The sequence below is a fragment of the Balaenoptera physalus genome (genome assembly GCF_965194825.1).
Source record: "Balaenoptera physalus genome assembly, chromosome: 10".
Taxonomy (NCBI): Eukaryota; Metazoa; Chordata; class Mammalia; order Artiodactyla; family Balaenopteridae; genus Balaenoptera; species Balaenoptera physalus.
The window spans coordinates 5,988,166-6,007,781 of NC_138889.1; the positions used below are offsets into that span (position 1 = coordinate 5,988,166).

Consider the following 19,616-nt stretch of genomic DNA (forward strand, 5'->3'; position numbering starts at 1 on the left):
ATGACCTGGGTAGACCGGCTAGACGTGAAGCAGCCATGTGACCGGTTAGCCAGCTTGACCTGTCCTGGTCACACAGATGGACTCTGGAAACTGAGCTTTGTCAGTGAGCCATGAAGGAGGAAGCACAGAGGCGGGAAACCTGTCTTCCTGATACAGTAGCAGGAGACGAGGGGCTGGGCTTGGCCTTGGGGTAGCTTGGACAGTGGTCTTCCGGGAATCAAGGCCATTTAGAGCTGACCACTCTCGGGGGAGAGGGTGAAGGGGAGCAAAGATGTGGGCTGCTGCGTCCCAGGATGGAGGCCAGCTCTGAGCTGTGGCGCTCTGACCGCTGAAGGGACGTGTTCTGGGGATGCGGCGTCGGCGTGCGGGCAGGTCTGCTCAACCTGACGTGTTCATAGCGTGTTATGTGGACTCCGCTTTCCTTTTTTCTCAGTCTCGTGTGTCGTTTTCTCCGCCCAGCTGTCGGGGCATGACAGGGTACACGTGGCGTGCAGAAGCCTTTCCCTCAGAGCCCTGTGAACTGATGCTGTGCAGTTGCTGGCTTGTGACTTTGTTTTATTTTTTTTTATTATTTAAAAAATAATTAATAGATTTTATCATTTAGTACAAGTTTACAGAATAGTTGACCAGATAATACACAGAATTTCATATACTCCCTGCCCCACACATGTATACAGTTTCTCCTATTAACATCTTGCTTTACAATTCATTGGATAGAATTGGCAAAATGCTGAACTTTATTACCCACAAGCTGATTAGCAGAGTTTACCTACAGCACAGTGTAAGCACTCTTTCTAGAAAAGTGGTCTGAGGAACACCGGGGCCAGAATCACAAGGATAAGAATACAGTGTGTCAGTATCACATCCTCCTCCATAATGATGGAAACAGTTTTGGGGTTTGCTTTTTGTTACCTTTAATGAACCAATATTCATACATCATTGTTAACTATAATCCATATTTTCATTAAGTTTCACTCTTTGTGATGTATATAGTTCTGTGGGTTTTAACAGATGCATAATGACATGTATCCACCATTACAGCTTCATACAGAGTAGTTTCACTGTCCCCAAAATCTCCTGTGCTCACCTATCCATCCTTCTCTCCTCCTAACCTCTGACAAGCACTGATTGTTTATTGTCTCCATAGTTTTGCCTTTTCCAAAACATCGTATAATTAGAATCATATGGTATGTAGCCTTTTCAAACTGGCTTCTTTCACTTAGCAATATGCATTTTAGGTTCCTCCATGTCTTTCATGGTCTGATAGTTCCTTTCTTTCCCTGTCTAATATTCATTATTATGGCTATGCCATCATTTATTTTTCCATTCACTTATTACACTGCATCTTGGTTGCTTCTAGTTTGGAGCATTTATGAATAATGTTGCTGTAAACATCCATGGGCAGGTTTTTGTGCAGATGTGTTTTCACCTCCTTTGGGTAAATACCACAGAGTGCACTTGCTGTATTGTATGGTAAGGTCATGTCTAGCTTTGTCAGAAACTACCAAACCGTGGTTTAAAGTAGTTGTTACCGTTTTGCCTTCCCAGCAGCAGCGGCGGGGCTCCTGCTCCGCGTTCTCATCAGCGTTCGACAGCTCTCAGTTGTCGTTGTGGTGGTTTTAACCATTCTGATAGGGCTGTGATGGTATTTATTGCACTGTTCTCTTAATTTGCAAATAAAATTAGTCCAAGGAGTAGCATTTACCACTATAGCTAAGGGTGCTGTACTGCCATCTTCACTTGTTACCAATGTTACCATAACTCCTGCTCTCCCTTCAGCACTGATTCTCAAACTTTACTTGATACGCTTATGACATGTTACATGGGGAACACGCTAAAACATAAAATCCTACGACCTAAGCCCTGAGATTCGGTTTCACTGGTTGTGGGATGGGACTAAGACTGCATTTTTATCCATGTGATTCTGGCCCAGGTGTTCCTCAGACCACTCTTCTGGAAGCAGTGCTTACTCTGAGCTGTAGGTAGACTCTGCCAGTCAGCTGGTGGTTGATGAAGATCAGCATTCTGCCAGTGTGTGTGTTGTTCTAACCTAGACCATAATTTTGCTGTGGGGACAGAAGGATTAGTTCATCCATGTGTTTAAATTATACTGTGACTATGTTTCTTTTCTTAAACTTCTGGGAGTAGGAAGTGTGAAATTATATTAACTATAGTAGTTTGAAATGCTGAAATCTGTTTTTTACTTGTCTTCTAAAGAGTATATTGAATCTTTTACCTTTGTTTTCTGAGGTGTTTCATCATATAATCTGTACTTCAGCAAAAAAAAAAAAAAAAGAAAAGCTCTTTGCTTTTTCTTTCTTGTTAAAAATAAATGTCATCAGCTTTCGTACTTACCTGGGGACTGTGGTTGGAAATGTGAGGTGAGGTGTCTGGAAAGTCTTTTTTTCTTATGTAAAAGCCATAACACAGATGTCAAATGTTAAAATCTTTGAGGATTATTTGTTTGTTAGTGCCATGTTTGGCAAAATTTTATCTGGGGGCCACTGGCATCAGAATGACCCAAGAAACATGTTAAAGCCAGATATTACTAATCAGAATCTCCGGGGATGGGGACAGGAATCTGAATTTTATCAAGTTCCTCAGGTGATGAATAAGCACAAAATGTGAGAACCACTGACCCAGCCTCCCATTGTTTATCCTGTGCACAGATAAAGGAAAAAATTAAACACAGTTTAGTGAGTGTTCTCCTTTCCCCCCAGAAAATCTTCTAAAATGTATTTGGGATACAGTCAATCTAAGAGATAAAATACCATTTAGAGAGTGACAGAACTCTGTACAGCTCATGTTCTCTTGGTTCTCCACAGGATGATCAAGGATTGGCTATTTTATTTTTCCAGGGTACCCCAGAAGGTTGTGTGAGGATTTCTGTGTACAATGACAGAGAAGCAAATCTTGGACAGTAAACATTCCCTTACCTCAGGAGTTTAATGTGCTTCCAAGTAGCTTATTTTCAGAAAAGTATTCTTTATCCCAAAGGGAAGATATTTGGAAACCTTGTCACTTGTAGTAAGTAGTTTAATAGAGGAAGACAATTTACCCACTTATTTATATGAAGACCATCATTTTATGTACGGAATTCAAAGCTACACCTTTCATTACTCAAAATTAAATAGAGCAAAATATTTCCTCTCCAGTTAAGTAATGGGAAATCACATACTGTAATTTTTCATCTGTAATGTTATAGAATTTCAAGGGAAGAGGGAGTATGTGGTACTCCAGTATAAGGAATTGTAACACTTCTTGGTGCTCTTACGTGTGCTTTCCATTAACCTTTAATTCTCACAGTCTATGAAGAAGGTACTATTATTACCTCTCTTTTACTGACAAGGAAACTAAAGCAAAAGGGGACTAAACTACAGCCCATTGTTACTTCGCTGTTTAGTGTCAGAGCTTAGGTAGAAATTTAGGCATTCTGGGCAAAGAACAGATCATAGTAGTAATTTAATGAACCAGTAGTGGCTTCTGCTTGTCTACATGTGTGAATCATAGATTTCTATATTAGAAAAGATGGTAGTGGATCATCTGGTCCTAAACTGTCATTTTAAAATTATAGAAATCCTGAGACAAAGGAATTTAGATAGATTGTTCTGATTTACAAAGACAGTAAGTCAGTGATATAGCCAGAACACAAGCTTGGTGAGTTCCAATTTTGTATTTTCCCCCCCTTGGATCACAAAAATTTGTAAATTTTCTTAAATTATTTTCTGTGTTACTTACTGCAGTTTTTTATTTTTCTTATTAGTGCCATTAGCAGCTGCCACTGATGTTTAGAGAGAAATTAGTTTCTAGATAGCTCCTTTTGTTAATTTGTAACATCAGAATATGTCCTAGCAAATGATGCTTAAACATTCAGTTTCATGGAAATTATTGACAAAATGGCTTAGAGTAGTAGTTCTTAACCTCATCAAACCCTATACCCCCTTGTTATGATAAATAATTTCTGAAATCTTTCCTTATGATCCTGAAATGAAATTTACAAATGATATACCAACCTACAAGCACAATTTCAAAAAAGTCAGTATAATTTTTCACATATAAAGGAGAAATAAAATGAAAGTAGTTGTGTATTTAAAATACACAGTGTATATTTAAAATATATATACTTGGGACAACTGCATGGACGTCTTGTTATTTCATATCTAGTCCACAGACCAGTAGCCTTAACATCAGTCAGAAAATATAATAAAACCCATTTGTAATAGCATCAAAACTATGAACTACTTAGGGATATATCGGAAAAAAGATCTGTGTCCTGGAAGCTACAAAGCATTTCTGAGAGAAATTAAAGAATATTTTAAAAATGAGAGATATATACCTCGTGTATGGGTTGGAAGTCTTTATATTGTTAAGATGCCATCTCTTCTCAAATTGATCCCAATGAAAATCTCAGCAGATTTTTTGTAGAAATTGATAAGCAGATTAAACAATTCATATGGAAATGCAAAGGACCTAGAAAAGAACAGCCAAAACAAATTTGAAAAAGAAGAACAAAGTTGGAGAACTAACACTAATTGATTTGAAGACTCAACTATAAAACTGCAATACCAAGAGAGTGTGGCATTAGGGGAAAGATAGACAAGTAAGTCAACAGGACAGAATAGATTCCAGAAGTAGACCCACACATACATGGGCTGCTTATTTTTGACAGAGGTTCAATGTCAGTTCAGTGAAGAAAACATGGTCTGTTTTACAAATTATGCTGGAACAGTTGGATTTCCTTATGCCTCCAGAAATCCTTTGATTTATTTCTTGCACCATATGCAAAAATTAACTCAAAATGGATCACGTACCCAAAATGTAAAGCTTAAACTATAGAGCTTCTAGAAGAAAACATAGGAGAAACTTTTGTGACTTTGGGTTAGGCAGAGTTTCTTAGATGTAATATCAGAAGAACAATTCATAAAATAATAAATTGAATTACATCAAAATTTAAAACTTCTGCTCTTTGAAAGACATTACTTATAAGACAATAAAAAGACACACCACAGACCGGGAAAAAATATTTGTGATGATTATATCTGATGAAGGACTTGTATCCACTACATATAAAGAACTCTCAAAATTCAACAAGAAACAGAACTCAATTTAAAAAGTAGCAAAAGTGGGAGCAGACACTTAACCAAAAAGATATATGACAAAGAAACACATAAAGAGATGCTCAACATCAGTAGTCATTAGAGAAATGCAAATTAAAATGACAGTGAAGTCTTGTTACATACTTATTAGAATGGTGAGGATGTGGAGGAATTGGAACCCTGACACAGTTGGGAGGAATGTAAGATGCTACAACCAATTTGGAAAACAGTTTGTCAGTTTCTTAAACATACACTGATGACATGATCCAGCCATTCGACTCCCAGCTGTTTATCCAAGAGAAAAGAAGGCTTACATTCATACAAAAACTCACACATGACTGTTCATAGCAGCCTTACATATAATGGCCTCAAGCTGGAAACAACCCAGGTATCTCATGAACAAGAGATTAATGCATAAAGAAATGGTGGTATTTGTACAGTAGAATATTACTCAGGAATAGAAGGAAAGAATTATTGATAAATACAGCAACATGAATGATCCTCAAAATAATTAATGCTGAATGAAAGAAAACAGACAACAAAGAGTACATTCTGCATGACTCACTATTCATATAAAATTGTAGGAATTGCAAAGTAATGTATAGTGATAGAAACTAGGTTAGTTGCCTGGTGAACAGGGGCAGGGGCTGGTAGGGAGAGGGAAAGATTACAAAGAGATACAAGGAAACTTTGGGGGTTGATAAATATATTCATAAATTTAAGTGTGGTTACAGTTTTATGGGTGTCAGAACTTATCAAAATGTACACTTTAAATATGCACAGTTTGTCAATTATACCTCAATAAAAGTGGGAAAAAACTGCAGAAGCATCTGATTTAACTTTTCATGTATCTAATCCTATTGACAATTCCTGTATTTTCTACCTCTGTGTCTCTTACATTCATATACTTTTCTTTCTTCCTCATGCCAAATTGACTTGGGGAAAAACTACTAAATTGAAGGTTCTGTTTCTCTCCTTTAAGCCCATCCCTAACCTGTTCCTGCCTTATCTTTTTCTTCTGTTACTATATTTTTATTACCTGCTTCTCTACCCTCATGGGCCCTAGATGCTCGTCTTTTCTTTTCCTTCCATCTTCCTAGAGTAGAAACTCATTTTGAGTGCTGCAAAATATACTGAATTTCCCTCACCTTTCTCAGCCATTTACGTTAGAGCTTTAGAAAATGCCACTGCAGCAGAAAGAATATGATGATGTAATTATAATAATATAATTTAACATGAATAAAACAGGATGATATAGTTCATACATCATATTGTTAGAGTTCCAGTCACTTTTAACATTGGACATTTTGAGTTTATTAGAATTATTTATATTTGGTGAAATACTAGCTTAAGTATGCATCAGAAAAGTATAAATGTTCATTAACTATATTTTTAGGGTTAGTTATGTGTATATTTTCAATAGAACACAGTTTCATTTTTTATGATGGAAATTTTATAATAGGAAAACAGAATCTATTTGCTTTTCACAAGTATACAGAGTTAACTCTTTCAAATAAAAGTTACCTTAACTGTAAACAGTTACAGTTAAGAGTGATTTTGGCTTCAAGAAACAAAAGTGAACAGAAAAGGTAGCATTGCTGCAGTTGAGTCAGCAGCGTAATGATGCTAGGCAGAATTCTCTAAGATTCTCTTGGCCTCTCTTTAAGGTCAAATGATGGCTACTGCAGATCCAATCCCAATACCTACGTACGTACACAGCATAAAGAAGAGACAGAATAGTAGCAGTAAAGATTTTTACAGCTGCCGTGGCTACACCTGAATACAAGGAATCTGGGAAACTGAATATTTAGTTTAGCTAATATTTAGTAATATTACACTTTATAATAAAGGGAGACAGGTGAGCAGGGATTGGAATTAGGCGTTAGATGAACCTATCATGGACCTACCTCTACATAGTACACAGTAGCATTTCCCCCATATACCTAGACCTGATGCATTGAGACATTCAAAAAGTGAAAGTGTAACTAGTATGTATGATACAGTTCCCCAAAGAAGATCATTAAGCTTTGTTCAGTCTTCGTGAAGAAGTGATGGAAAATTAGTTTTGTTTGCTGACAGATGCTTGAGCTTATAAACTAGGCTAGGTGCTTTCACACACATTATTGAGGTAGCTAATGTTGTCCCATTTTTACAAATTAAGAAACAGGCAGATGTTAAGCAATTTGCTCCAGATCACAGAGCCTAGTAAATGGATGGTCTTTTCTCTATAGCAGACTGCAGAAAATGTTTACAAATTGAAATGAATTAGAATTTTTTGGAAAGAATGGTATTTGACAGTGAGGAAACTTAAGTATACACAAGCAAAAGGTGGTAGGTATTGTGTGTCATATCCATACAGTGGAGGGGCTGGAGCCCTCTAGATCTTCCAGTGGCCAGCATATTGAGATAATAAAGAATAGATAGCATTTCTCAAGTGCTTACTATATGCACTTTGCTTATACTGATCCATTTAATTCTCATAACAACTCTTATGAATTAGGTGCAATATTATTATGTTTAGAGAAAGAAACTGAAACATAGAGGCTAAGTTATAAACCCGACCTAGTAAGTGGCAGACCTGGAGTAGAACCCAGGGCCTCTTAATCCTGGGGCTGCACTTAACCATAAGTGATTACCTTATAACTGATTTGCATAAGAGAGAATGAGAATGATCTTTCAAGTTGATTCTTGTCTGGTTCTAACCAATCTTGGAAGAATTTCTACTTGTTATTAGTTAAATAGGAAGTTGAGTAAAGTATGATATAGAATTTCACCAATAAAAGCAAATACTTGGAGCATCATTTTGGAGGGCAATGCATATAGGAACTCTAAGACCCAACTTTCACATATTTCAAACAAAACTGATAATTTGTTAATAAGCCCTTTTCAGCTCATGATAACTAGTTACATCTTAATAATTTTAAGAACTAACATAGAATATCGATCAAGAAATTGAAGTAAGAATGCAGCAAGTGAGCATGTGAAAATAATCCCACACAGATGGAAATTATACAGCTCAGAACTTCACGATGAATCATACTCTTGGAAGACCATTCCTTTCTTCTCCAGAGTCTGTCAACAGAGGGATGTACAAAGTGATGTAGTTTTCTTGTTTCAGCTTTAACATCTGCTGCTTGGCAGCCCAATTATATTCCCATCTAAGAAAACATCTATAAATATTGGTTAAAAATTCCCTTTTTACTTTTGTTTCCTGGCTCTTTGTTTCTGTATTCATTCTGTTGGCTATGTAGTAGCTCTGGGTGATCTGGAGCTCAGTATTTTACTAATAAAGCTCCTTGGGAATCTACCTAACACCATGAGCAGTTCTGCTACCAGGTCACATTGGTGTGTTTTTTAAAGCCAGAGTCTGTTACCACTGCCGAGATTGGTTGTTTTCTTCTCTTGCTTTCCCACTTATCCACGCAGTACTGGGCTCTTTAACAACAGCGGATACCAGGATTTTAAGTGAGCGATTGTTTCACCAATTTATTTTAGTCTTGTCATTTTTCATGGAACCTGTGAGAGAAAGAAGAGAAAATTTGCAAAAAAAAATTTGAATGAGGTTTAACGTTGATTTTTTAAAAATCATATAGAGAAATCAGTAAATAAATATGAAAATTGGCAGTAGAGGTGTTAACTAGATTGAAATTTCAGCAAAGTAAATTATTAACCGGTATAAATTATACCTCTTGCACGCATAGCTTGGTATCAGACTAAGTATTTTAATTGGTGTAAAAGAAGTTTGGGAAATTAAAAGGTAAAACTAGGAAAGCAGGCTTAGATATTTAGACAAATAAAACACGTAACTCTATATACTCATAGCAACAGATTGTTTTATTGTTTGTATAAGTGGCATCATCAGTGATTTAGAGTCTTGGAATAACAGAATCATTGGGAGGGGCTGTGGAGCACATTACTGGAATTGAATTGGCAGCGTTTGTACACTGGTCTGTTCTCTGGTTTAAAATCCTCTCTTTGCTGCTTTTCTTCTTTAGGTGGGACTCTTCCCTGGACACTGTGTTGAGTTAATTAATCAGAAAGTTCCCCAGTCAGTGACCAACTCAGTGCCAAAACCAGGTGAGTACACTTTTTCATTAATGTGGTTATTTATCAGCTGCTTAAAGATTAAGATTTTCTCTTCCAGTCAAGCACATAGCTTGTTTAGCTATTCTTTGCATTTATTGTCATAATGTGCATTCTTAATTTTATGTGGTTTTGATTTTTAATATATTCTTTTTTCTCTATTGATCATGTCACAAAGGTTTACATGCATTCAAAACTTTAGACAATTTTAAGAACTGTTTGCTCCATTAAGCTTTGTCATTATTTGTTTTTACAGTTATATAGTAGGAATGTAGCTTATTAATGAATAAAATGATAAAAGAAAATAAGAGGTTTAAAGAACTGACGTGGAGATAGTATGATTAGCTGAAAATTAATAAATGAAGGGAATGTATATTTTATCAGTGCCTGTGAACATCAAAACTATTTTAAACAGCATTTGTTATCATTTATATAGTATATTTACAGTGCTATATAAGTATGTGGAGTATTTTACAGATATGTAGAGCAATGTGTTACAGGGGGTAAAAATTAAAAAATGAAAATTTTTGTTTTTATTGGGGTGATTTAATCTGGACAAATTTTACAGAATACCTCATCTGGAACTTTTTAATGTGATGTAAATTTTTGGAAAGAAAATAAAAACAAAGACTAAAAGATTTTAGAAGGAGGAGGGAGTAATCAAGTGTATTTCTCCTGATTGTATTACATTCCCTCTGCCCTTCTCTACCCTCACCGTGGGATTCCCAGTCTCTTTGCAAGGCATTTTTATCCTCTGTTAAATCCCCCATCTTTGGGTAAACTTGTTAAACATAAAAACACTTTCTCAGTAAGTACTTACTCATTAGTGGTTGTGATGGCTGTAGTTTTCTTTCCTTGTTTAAATATGGCATCAATAACTTAAAAAAAAAAAATCCTATGCCCATTAGCAGACACTGCCCCATCGTCTCCCTTCCCCCCAGCCGTAAGCAACTACTAACCTACTTTCTGTCTCTAGATTTCCCTAATCTAGACATTTCACATAAATGGAATCATACAATATATAGTCTTTTTGTGACTGGCTTATTTCACTTAACATAATGTTTTCAAGATTCATCCATATATCAGTGCTTCATTCTTTCTTATGGCTAAATAATAGTCCAGTGTATGGATATACAATATTTCTTTTATCCATTCACTTTGGGTTTCCATTTTGGCTATTATGAATAATGTAATACTTAGTGTACAAGTTTTTGTATAGATGTATGTTTTCATCTCTTGAGTATATATCTAGGAGTAGAATTGCTGGGCCATATGGTAACTCTGTGTTCAACCTTTTGAGGAACTGCCAAACTGTTTTACAAAGTAGCTGCACTGTTTTACAATTCCACCAGCAGTGTTTGAGAATTCCAGTTGTTCCATATCCTTGTTACTTTTTTTTCTGTTGTTGTTATTGCTGTCTTAGTGGGTATGAAGTGATATATCTTTGTGATTTTGATTTGCATTTCCCTGATGGCTAATAATGTTGAACATCTTTTTATGCGCTTATTACCCATTTGTATATCTTTGGAGAAATGTTCAGATCCTTTGTATATTTTTTAATTGGGTTGTCTTTTTATTATTGAGTTGTAAGTGTTCTTTATACATTCCAGATACAAGTCCTATATCAGATAATATGATTTGAAAATATTTTCTCACATTCTGGTTTGTCTTTCGTTTCCTTGATGATGTCTATGGAAGCGGAAATGTTCTTAATTTTGATGAAGTTCAATTTATTTTCTTCTTTTGTCACTTATGCTTTTGATGTCTTATCTAAGAAGGTGTTGCTTAACCCAAAGTCAATATTTACTCCCATGTTTTCTTCTAAGTTTATAGCTTTAGATCTTATATTTTAGTCTATGATCCATTTTGAGTTAATCTTTGTGTGTGGTGTGAGGTCCAACTCCATTGGATATCCAGTTGTCCGAGCACGATTTGTTGCAAAGATTATTCCTTCCCCATTGAATTGACTTGACTCCCTTGTAGAGAATCAGTTGACCTTAGACACATGAGTTTATTTCTGGATTTTCAATTCTCTTCCATTGATCTATATGTCTGTTTTTATGCCAGTACCACCCTGTCTTGATTACCATTGCTTAGTAGTAAATTTTGCAATTGGGAGGTCCTCCTACTTTATTCTTTTTCAGGATTGATGTGGTTTGTCTGGGTACCTTGCAGTTCTATATGAATTTTAGAATCATCTTGTCAGTTTCTACAGAGAAGAGAGCTGGGATTCTGATAGGGATTTACTGAATCTGTTTATCAATTTGGGAAGTATTACCTTCTTGCCAGTATTTATTAAGTCTTCCAATCCTTGAACATGGGATATTTTTCCATTTGATTATTAGACCTTTCATTTCATTCAACATTTTGTAGTTTTTTTTAGAGTATAAGTTTTGCATATCTGTTGTTAAATTTATTTTTATTCTTTTTGATGCTATTGTAAATGGAATTGTTTTCTTAATTTTATTTTCTTATTGTTCATTGCAAGTGCACAGAAATACAATTAATTTTTGTATATTAATCTTGTATCCTGAAACTTTGCTGAAATTTTGTTAGTTCTCATAGGTTTTTTAGTAGATTTCTTGGGATAGGCTAAATATAAGGTCATGTCATCTGTGAATAGAGATATGTTTACTTCTTCCTTTCCAGTTTGGATGTTTTTTATTTCTTTTTCCTGCCCAATTGCCCTGGATATGTTACATTGTTGCATAGAAGTTCTGAGAACAGGCATCCTTGTCTTACTTATGATTTTAGGAGAAAGCATCTAGTTGTTCACCGTTAAGTAAGATTTTAACTGTGGGGTTTTCATAGATGCCCTTCATCAGGTTGACAAAGCACCCTTCAATTCTTAGTTTGTTGAATGATTTTATCACAAAAGGGTGTTGGATTTTGTCAGATACTTTTTATCCATCTATTGAGATGATCATGGGTTTTTGTGGTCACTATTTTAAAGTTATTAAAATTCAACATCAAAAATTTATTGTTATTTCTTGTGCTTTATTTTTATGTATTTCTGCTGCATAAGCTTAACTTTTATTAATTATAAAGTCTTATCTTTGATAATTTTGCTTCAGAGATATACTGTTTTTAAAAATTAGCTTAATATTGGTATTAAATTGTATCAATCAAATATTATACTTTCTCATGTTCTGAATATGAAAGTGATTTTCTAATAGTGATAACGTTCAAAACTTTTAAAACTTGAGAAAGTTAATCAGTTATTGGCAGTTCTAGAAAATAGGTTTCTGTTAATAGACCTGTATGGCATTGTTAATTCTAAATTAGTAATGATATATAATGACAGCACACCTTCAAAAGCTAGTATTTTATCTTTTGTGAGCAGCATTGCAGGGTTGGCATAGGAAAATGTGCATTCTTACTACATTTTGAAAAGGATGATGTGAATTCTATCAGCCTCAGGCTTGTTTCACACTTTAAAACTGTCTTGCCTGCAGTACAAATAACTCTAATGTTCTATTTATTTTTAACATTGCCATCTGTCACTGTTAGATGCCAGATCTGAAAGATGCAGCTATAGCTTGAGACTGCAACTTAAAGCTCCCTATATTATTGCACAACAAGGGCAATAGGGAGAACTTTCCCTTTGGAACTCTTCTTAGTGCTCTCCATATGTCCAATTATTTGTGTATGTAAAAATAAAATTAATGAGTCACTGTGTCCTGACCAAGATAGCATGTATCCATGGTTCCTTAAGGAAAAGAACGTGTGTGGGGTGGAGGGGGCAGAGAAAAGAAGAGGAAAGAAAGGAGGAAGAAAGGTAGATGCTTGTCCCAAAGAAATTGGCATTTAGTTCAGTCCCCACAGGTTCTGGTTGAATGGCAGGTGAGGCTGAGGTGGGAGGAAGAGGAAGGAAGCCCATGAGGATTTCTGTGTGTTTATCCGGTGCAGCATTTACTGAGCAGTTATTTACTGGTGTCTGTCTGCACGTTTTTAGTGTTCTCAGCTGTTATCTCCTCGGATATTTGTTTTGCGCCCTTCTGTCTCCCTCCTCCTCCACATGTCAGTTACGTCTTTGATGTTGGCTCATTGGTCCTCTCTCCAGCTTGGGTGCTTTCTGTTGACCTCTTCCCTCTGTGCAGGCTTCTCTGAATTCTAATGAATTCTTCAGTTCTCATATCAGGTGTTTCGTTTCTAGGATCAACATTTGGTCTTTTTTATAATTTCCATGGTGGAGTCCCCACCTTCCCACCTTATCCACCTTTTCTTCCAGAAAGAAAGAAAGAGGGGGTTTGGGGGAGGGAGGGAGAGGGTGGAAGGTGGAGAGAGGGTGAAGAGAGAAGAAAGGCAAAGCTTACTTTTGAAGCATGAGCTTCTAAAAATGAAGGACTAGGGAATTTAGACAAACCCTCCCTCTGAAAAGAGAAAATTTGGACAGAAATGTAAAAGTATAATATCTCTTTGAAGCACTGGAGAGTTAACAAGGTAGTAAACAATTACTGAGCTAAGATTAAGCAGAAGAAGGATATCCAGAGACGTGACCCCAGTGTATGGGGACATTAGCCCCCTAGGGTATCAGCTGATGGAGTAGGGGATGTCGCAGCACTCACGGAACAACAGATGGAGCTCAGAGCCCAACAGGGCAGCGTTGCTGATAATGCCCCAAGCTTTGAGTTAGTTTTCTCGAAATTGACAACTGATTCTAAATCGATTCTAAAATGTGTATAGAAATGCAGAGCCCCAAACACACAAGACAGTTTTGAAGAACAAAAAATTGGGAAAATTAAAATAATAGATATCAAGACTTATTGTTAAAGCTTCACTCATTAAGATACTGAGATTAACGCAAGAATAGACAGATAGAACAGTGGAAAAGAATAGAGTCCAGGAACAAACCTGTGTCCATATAGATGCTTCATTCATGCACTGCAGAGCATTGTGAAAAAGACAGCCATTTCTATAAATGTTGCTAGATCATGGAGAATTATAGATCTGTATATGAAAGGTAAAACAACAAGACTTTTAGAAGAGAATACTATAGAATATCTTCATGACCTGTTTTCATGATCTTGGGTTAGACATAAAGCAGTAATAATAACTGAGAAGCTTAATCATTAAACTTAATTAAAGTTCAAAATGTCATCGTAATATGCTATTAAGATAGTGAAAAAGGCAAATCACACAGTGAGAAAGATATTTGCAGTACACATATCTGACAAAGGTCATGTAACCAAAGTATGTAAAGAGTCAGTAAGAAAAGGACAGATAAACTGATTTTTTTAATTGAATGAAAACTCGATCAGGTATTTCACAACAAATATCAAAATGCTGAATAAGCACATGACAAGATGTTCCACATCATTAGTCTTTAGGGAAATGCAAGTAAAAACTTTATTAACTCACAAAAACACACCCACCGGAATGCTTAAAATTTAAGAGTAGCAATACCAAAAGTTGGCAAGGATGTAAATCTGTGGGAATTCTCGTACGCTGCCAGGGAAGCGTAATGCAGGACAAGCACTGTTTGACACTGCCGACTGAGTTTGACATGTATATATACCTTGTGACCCATTCTTAGGTATATGTATAGAATGTTCATAGCAACCTTATTCCTAATTGTCAAAAAACTAAAGAACTCAAAGGTATATCCATAGTGGAATGGATAAATAAAGGCATGTTCATTCAGTGGATTCTTCTACACCAGTGAAAATGAAATGAGTATGGCCGTGCGGAGCAACATGGATGAGTCTCACAAAAATAAGTATTGAGTGGGAGCAGCGTGATGTATGTGCACACGTACACTGTGTAATTCTGTATATATAAAGAGGGAGTTCAGAATCGTACAGTTCACACTGTGTAATTCCGTACATATAAAGAGGGAGTTCAGAATCGTACAGTTCACACTGTGTAATTCCATACGTATAAAGAGGGAGTTCAGAATCGTACAGTTCACTCTGTGTAATTCCGTACATATAAAGAGGGAGTTCAGAATCGTACAGTTCACACTGTGTAATTCCGTACATATAAAGAGGGAGTTCAGAACCGTACAGTTCACACTGTGTAATTCCGTATATATAAAGAGGGAGTTCAGAATCGTACAGTTCAGGACTGTTCTGTGGTGACAAAGTTTCGACAGTGGTTACTTTTGGAGAGGAGAGTGAGTAGATGGGTAGGAGAGAGGATTCTGAAGTGCTGGTAGTGCTCTGTTCATCCAGACGGTGACTATACAGAAATGTAATGACGTGGAGCATCTTTTCATGTGCTTATTGGAGAAATGTCTATTCAAGTCCTTTGTCGTTTTTGAATTGGTCACTTTGCGTTTTTTACCTCCTATCCAGGTAAATATTCCTTACAGTATCGCTTTAATACACAAATGTTTGAGATTACATTTTCAAAATAGATTTTATACTTCCATACTGTGAAATACTCTGCAACCCTCAAAAGGAATGAAGTAGAAGCCTATGTGCTAACCCAGGGAATCTTTTCTGTGATGTATTGTTAAATGAAAAAGCAAATCACACAACAGTATAATCCCATTGTAAACTCATAGAAGAGGATCAGGAAGGATACATACCTAACTGGAAAGCGGAATGAGATTGTAGCTATAACAAGAGACACTTCATTTTTTTCCCTCTGCTCCTGTATTGTTTAACTCCTTTACAATGATCATATATTACTTTACATAGATTATAATCTACCCTTCACCCCACCCTGTCCAAATAGGTAATTTCTTAGGGTCTTTCTTAATGCAACCACCCCATAAAATAGATATTTTGTGATAACAGATTTATTTAATGTTTATACCTATGTGAAAAGCAGCTCAGAGAGGTGAGAGCACAGGCCTCAGCCTTGAACTTTAATGCCTGTGCCGTGTGTTACTACTGTCCATATGCATGTCATTTGGCTTCTCTGATTTTTAATTTCCTCATCTAAGAAGTGAGGCAAGATTCTTTTAAAGATTAGAGATAAGGCATTTAAAGCCCCTGGATACTTAATAAATATCAGCTGTTGTTTTTTATCGACATGTTTATTTACTATGTTATATCCTTTAAATTCAGGAGTGTCTGAAACTAGGTCTATTTAGTTTATGTAGATGCTTATTTAATATATAATTTGTTGGTATAAATCTATATGCAAATATTTCACAGTATACCACTGAAACAGATGAATTGCAGTAGTTTTCATGGGACCATGGTGAGGAAGGGAGCTTCTCTGCATGGTCACTTGAATAGAGTTTGCATCACAGATTTCTGTCTGAATTTTTTTGTTAGCAGACATAGAAGTAGCTGAGGCTTTTTTTCATTTTGGGGGAAGACTTAGTAATCAGGTGTAATGCTGATGAAATCCTTATAAGTAGTTTATAAGGTAACACAGCCTGAATTTGTGGCATAATTTTGAAATTAAAAAGTCCTTGTATTATCCTTTTAGGAAACTGGTCCTCTAGTATCTTGTGTTTTGTTGTTGTTTTATTTGCAGTTTTGCCTAATTATAGTTTTTTTTCCTTTGTTTTCATTTGTTTACTTCTGGATTATTTCCATTTTCTTTCTTTGAATGTCCAGCACTTTACTCTTCTGTAACCATGTTTCCTCACGTCACTTTAGTATGAGGTGACCACTCTATAGCAAGTAAAAAGGTTCAGGTTTTTACTTACCCGAAATGGAATGTTGTACTGAATATTCTTCCCATTGAACACATTACTTTATTATTCTGGAGGCAAATACCTTAAGAATCAGATATGAAAATCAGTACCCTAGGAGGCATTGATGTAAGATTTAAAAGAGTTCCAAAATGCTAGAATGCCCGGGTGGTTTTCTCTCCGAATACATGGTAAGGGATACATCAAGATAATACTTTCTCACTCTGCATCAGGGAAAAACAGAAAATTCATAACATCACATATTTGCAGTTGCCTTAGAGTCTTTGAATACTGTATTTTTATCATTTAAATTGGAATTTGAATCTCGATACAGCCCTGCAATGTACTAAGGATGTGGAATGTATTTCTGTCCCCCACACACCGCTTTTTTTTTTTTTTTGAATTTTATTTATTTTTTTATACAGCGGATTCTTATTAGTTTTTTAACTAGTGGAGTAACTGAGACTCAGAAAACTCCACGCTGTGCCTGAGCTTTCATAGCTGAACTTACGGAAGTCTCTGACCTCTCCTAGTAACCACTGTCCACACCTAGGTAGCCCTGGCTGTGCACCAGATGGATTACACTCATTTGCAATTGTTTAACTCAAAACCCAGAATTTTCCCACCATGGAACACTGAATAGAGGTAAAATTTATTGTTTTCTCTCTAAAAACAAACATTTTGGTTTTATTACAACAAGAGTAAATAAAACTGTATTTCTGTATATGAACAGAAGAGAAATTAGGGCAAAAGATGTGTTGAATGGAAGATGAAGAGAAGTGCTTATAGGAACCTACTTAATTTGCTAATTTTGTTTCAGCCATCATTCTTTCTAAGGCTTCTCTAATCAATTAAAAGAAATCTTTCCATAGTTCCTCATTGCCTATAAAGCATACCTCCAGACTACGTTATTGTGTCATTTTTGGCCGTCTTCCTTTTCCATTCTCCTGTTCTACTCTTTCTCCATGTGCTCGCTGGGCTCTATTTCTGTGTCCTCAGAACATACCACGTGGTCTCATAGCTTTCCCTCTGTTCCTGCAGTCTGAAATGCCCTCCTCCCCATTTTGCCCACTTGAAATTTTCCTTGTATTTAGACTCAGGCCATAATCTTCTTGTCCATGAAAGTTTCCCTGACCATCTCTCCCCTGCCCGACTCTCCCTGGCCCATCTCTACCTAGGCCCATCTCTCCCTGGCCTGTCTCTACCTAGACCCATCTCTCCCGGGCCCGTCTCTCCCAGGCCCGTCTCTCCCTGGCTCATCTCTACCTGACCTGTCTCTCCCTAGGCCTGTCTCTCCCTAGGCCCATCTCTCTGGGCCCATCTCTCCCAGGCCCATCTCTCCCAGGCCCATCTCTCCCGGGCCCGTCTCTCCCAGGCCCGTCTCTCCCTGGCCCATTTCTCCCTGACCCGTCTCTCCCTTGCCCTGTCTCTATCTAGGCCCATCTCTCCCTGGCCCGTCTCTCCCTGACCCGTCTCTCCCAGGCCCGTCTCTCCCTGGCCCGTCTCTCCCTGGCCCGTCTCTCCCAGGCCCGTCTCTCCCTGGCCCGTCTCTCCCAGGCCCGTCTCTCCCTGGCCCGTCTCTCCCAGGCCCGTCTCTCCCTGGCCCGTCTCTCCCAGGCCCGTCTCTCCCTGGCCCGTCTCTCCCTAGGCCCGTGTCCTGTTTGTCCTCAAGTCAGATCTGACAGCAGCTGTTTCACTTGCTCACGAAATTGCAGTCTCCTCACAATTGACAAGTGTGTCTCATTCATCCTTGTCTCCCCCACAGGATACGTGCACAGTGGATGCACAATGAATGCCTGTGGAATTACTTTATCTTAATATTTACTACTAAAATAAAATTTTAGAATACAGCTTTTAACTTGTAATCCCTGACTTCAGAAAACCTCAGTGATTTCCCTTTGTGCCAGAATTATATACAAATCTTTAGCCTAGAACTTAAGATGCTCCATAAATACTGAGAACTCACTTATCTTTGTAACCTGTTTTTCCCTTTTCTCCTCTCTGCTCAGCATCAGAACATGTTTCCTTATTCTCCACTCATTGATACTTTGGCTCTGCCCCTTTCCCTGCCTGTGATCTTTCTTCTGCCTGAGATGGCTTACTCTGTTCTTCACGAAGGCTCATTAAGCTGCTGCTTCACAAACTTGATTGCGCATTCAGTCTGCCTGAGAGAGAGAGAGTTAAAAACTGTAGACTATCATTCGTTAGGGTGGGGCCTGACATTCTGTATGTCTAAGAAACTCCCAGGTAATTCCATAATACTGGTCCTAAGACTATGTTTTGAATAACGAAGGACTACATTTCAGCCTACGGTAGCTATTCTTTGTGTCACTCATTTGGAGTGTATGGCAATGAGTTATTTTGAATTTGATGCTTTACTTTTTGTGTGTCTTTCTTCTTCACCTACATCGTTTTGCTTGTGGATAGATATTCTATTTTATATTAATTTGTATCCTTTATACATAGTGTTTGTATTAAAACAGTTGATTAATAATTATAAACAAGAATAATGTCCACTAAAATTATCGAAAATGTTTCCTAAACTCCCATTTATGTTTTAGCCAGTGCTAGGGGTGGGCTCAATCTAATCCTTGCCATAAATAAAGCAACTTTTCCATTTCTGATCATTTCCAGTATTCGTTCATTCACTGATCAGACATTTTATTGAGTGCATACCAAGTACTGGGGTTAAAATGGTGAACACAACAGACAAAAATATTGTTATTTTGTTGTTGGTATTCAAGTGGGATGAGAGGGAGAGAAAGAGGCAAACAGACACATTATATATATACTAAGGTAGGTAAGTGCTCTGGAGAAAAATGAAGCCTGGAAGGGGGGTTGGT

General features: G+C 37.0%; 1 protein-coding gene across 11 annotated transcripts in view; it reads left to right on the forward strand.

The window, feature by feature from the left end:
- ARHGAP32 (Rho GTPase activating protein 32) overlaps positions 1-19,616 on the forward strand; it is a 278,046-nt gene that overhangs the window by 198,405 nt on the left and 60,025 nt on the right. For all 11 annotated transcript variants that reach the window (XM_082476188.1, XM_082476189.1, XM_082476190.1 and 8 more), the window contains one exon: positions 9,092-9,173. In XM_082476188.1, coding sequence (XP_082332314.1) covers positions 9,092-9,173 — 82 coding nt within the window. The remainder of the gene's footprint in view (positions 1-9,091; positions 9,174-19,616) is intronic.